Source organism: Dendroctonus ponderosae, unplaced genomic scaffold (assembly GCF_020466585.1).
Source record: "Dendroctonus ponderosae isolate FM_Combo_2020 unplaced genomic scaffold, Dpon_F_20191213v2 Dpon_F_20191213_1676, whole genome shotgun sequence".
NCBI lineage: Eukaryota > Metazoa > Arthropoda > Insecta > Coleoptera > Curculionidae > Dendroctonus > Dendroctonus ponderosae.
This window is the reverse complement of record NW_026017829.1, coordinates 1-1,591: the sequence shown is the minus strand read 5'-3', so window position 1 is coordinate 1,591 and position 1,591 is coordinate 1. Positions and strand designations below refer to the sequence as shown.

At 46.8% G+C, this 1,591-nt stretch overlaps 1 protein-coding gene across 1 annotated transcript; it reads left to right on the top strand.

Moving 5' to 3' along the window:
- Positions 1–251: 251 nt before the first annotated feature.
- LOC125503286 (lysosomal alpha-mannosidase-like) lies at positions 252–1,341 on the top strand (the record flags this gene model as incomplete). Its single annotated transcript, XM_048663354.1, is given in 3 exon segments — positions 252–472; positions 526–1,012; positions 1,074–1,341. Coding segments are annotated over 3 exon segments (906 nt in total), but the record flags the coding sequence as incomplete, so codon positions are not given.
- Between the last annotated feature and the right edge of the window lie 250 nt (positions 1,342–1,591).

The window sequence follows — 1,591 nt, the reverse complement described above, 5'->3', positions numbered from 1 at the left end:
TTTAGACCAACTTTGTACGACAAAGTTAAATTTCCGAAGAGAAACCAGCTGAAAAATAAATTTGCACAAAACTTCCTAAATTCCAACAAAAACGAAGATTTTGAGCTCAAAAGATACTCAGCGCGCTTAGTTAGCGAGAAAAAAACAAGTTTGTGATGTTTAGACCAACTTTGTACGACAAAGTTAAATTTCCGAAGAGAAAAATAAATTTTGACAAAACCTCCTCAACTTGACAAATCTCAAGTCAAATGAACTAAACCTTTACCTAAACCTCTCAGGAAGCTGACGCAGGCAGCCGATACAGAGTTCACCACATGCCACATGCTGAACATTAGCGAATGTGCTGTTGCGGAAAAGGAGGAGAGCTTCGTGGTCACCCTGTATAATCCCCTGGGAAGACCAGTCAGCAAATACGTGAGGTTGCCAGTGGTCGACGACAATGAAGAGCAGATAGACATCCGCAACCCTTCAGGTAAACACCAGCCAAACCAAAGAGACTTTTATCGGCAAGTGTCTTCGTTTCAGGCGGGCGTGTTATTGCACAGATAGTCCCCATCCATGAGTCCGTGCTAGCAGTGCCGGGCCGCAACAGTGAGGCCAAATTTGACTTGGTGTTTGTCGCCGAAGACATTCCGGCCCTCGGCTACAAGTCCTACTTTATCCAAAGAACCCGGCAGAAATCCCCTGCTGGGCGGGTCACAAAATCGCAGGCCTTCCCAGGCAAACTGCGATCGCTGGCTGAAACTCTGGGAGTCAGCGTGGAGTTCCAGTACTACACTGGAAATTCTGGAGACTCCAGCTCGGCTGACTCCACCCCCTCAACTCCCTACATTTTCCGACCCCATCCAGACATTCCTCTGCAATCGATTGAAGTGAGCCACGTGACTACCTACTCTGGACCTCTGCTAACGGAGGATCATGTTTATTACAACGACTGGTTTAGCGCCGTTGTGCGCCATTATAACGACTCTTTAGTGTCCGAGTATGTCCACTTGGTTGGCCCTTTGCCTTAGTAAGTTCTTCCATAGACCTTAGCATAGAAGCCCCGTAGAAAGTTCCTCTTGTGTTCCTAGTGACGAAAATGGGGTGGAAGTTATCGTGCGATTTACCGCAGACTTCGAGGGCAAAGTTTACACAGACACGAACGGCCGGGAGTTCATTGAGCGAATCAGGAACTTCCGACCCACCTGGAACATCACGGTGGTCGAACCGGAGGCTGCCAACTATTATCCGGTCACTACCGGAATTTCTATCCAGGATGGAAGCACTAAAGGGATAGTCGTTTTGAACGACAGAGCGCAAGGCGGCGGAAGTGTGGTGGACCAAACCATCGAGCTGATGGTAAGTTTTGGAGGTTTGCAAACCATTTTTGAGGAACTTCTGATCTTTCCGGGGTCTCGGTCAAAGTGTGAAGTAAACACTTTTGAACATCGTTTATTCCATAACGTTTCGGCGAGACAACAGCGCCATCATCAGATTTAAAATTCGCACAAACTCATAATTGGTAAACATTGCGTTCGTTTAGGTCTTTGCTGTCTTCACACCTTAAATTTGTTTCTCAAAAAACAAATATTCGTTTCCTTCCTGCGTC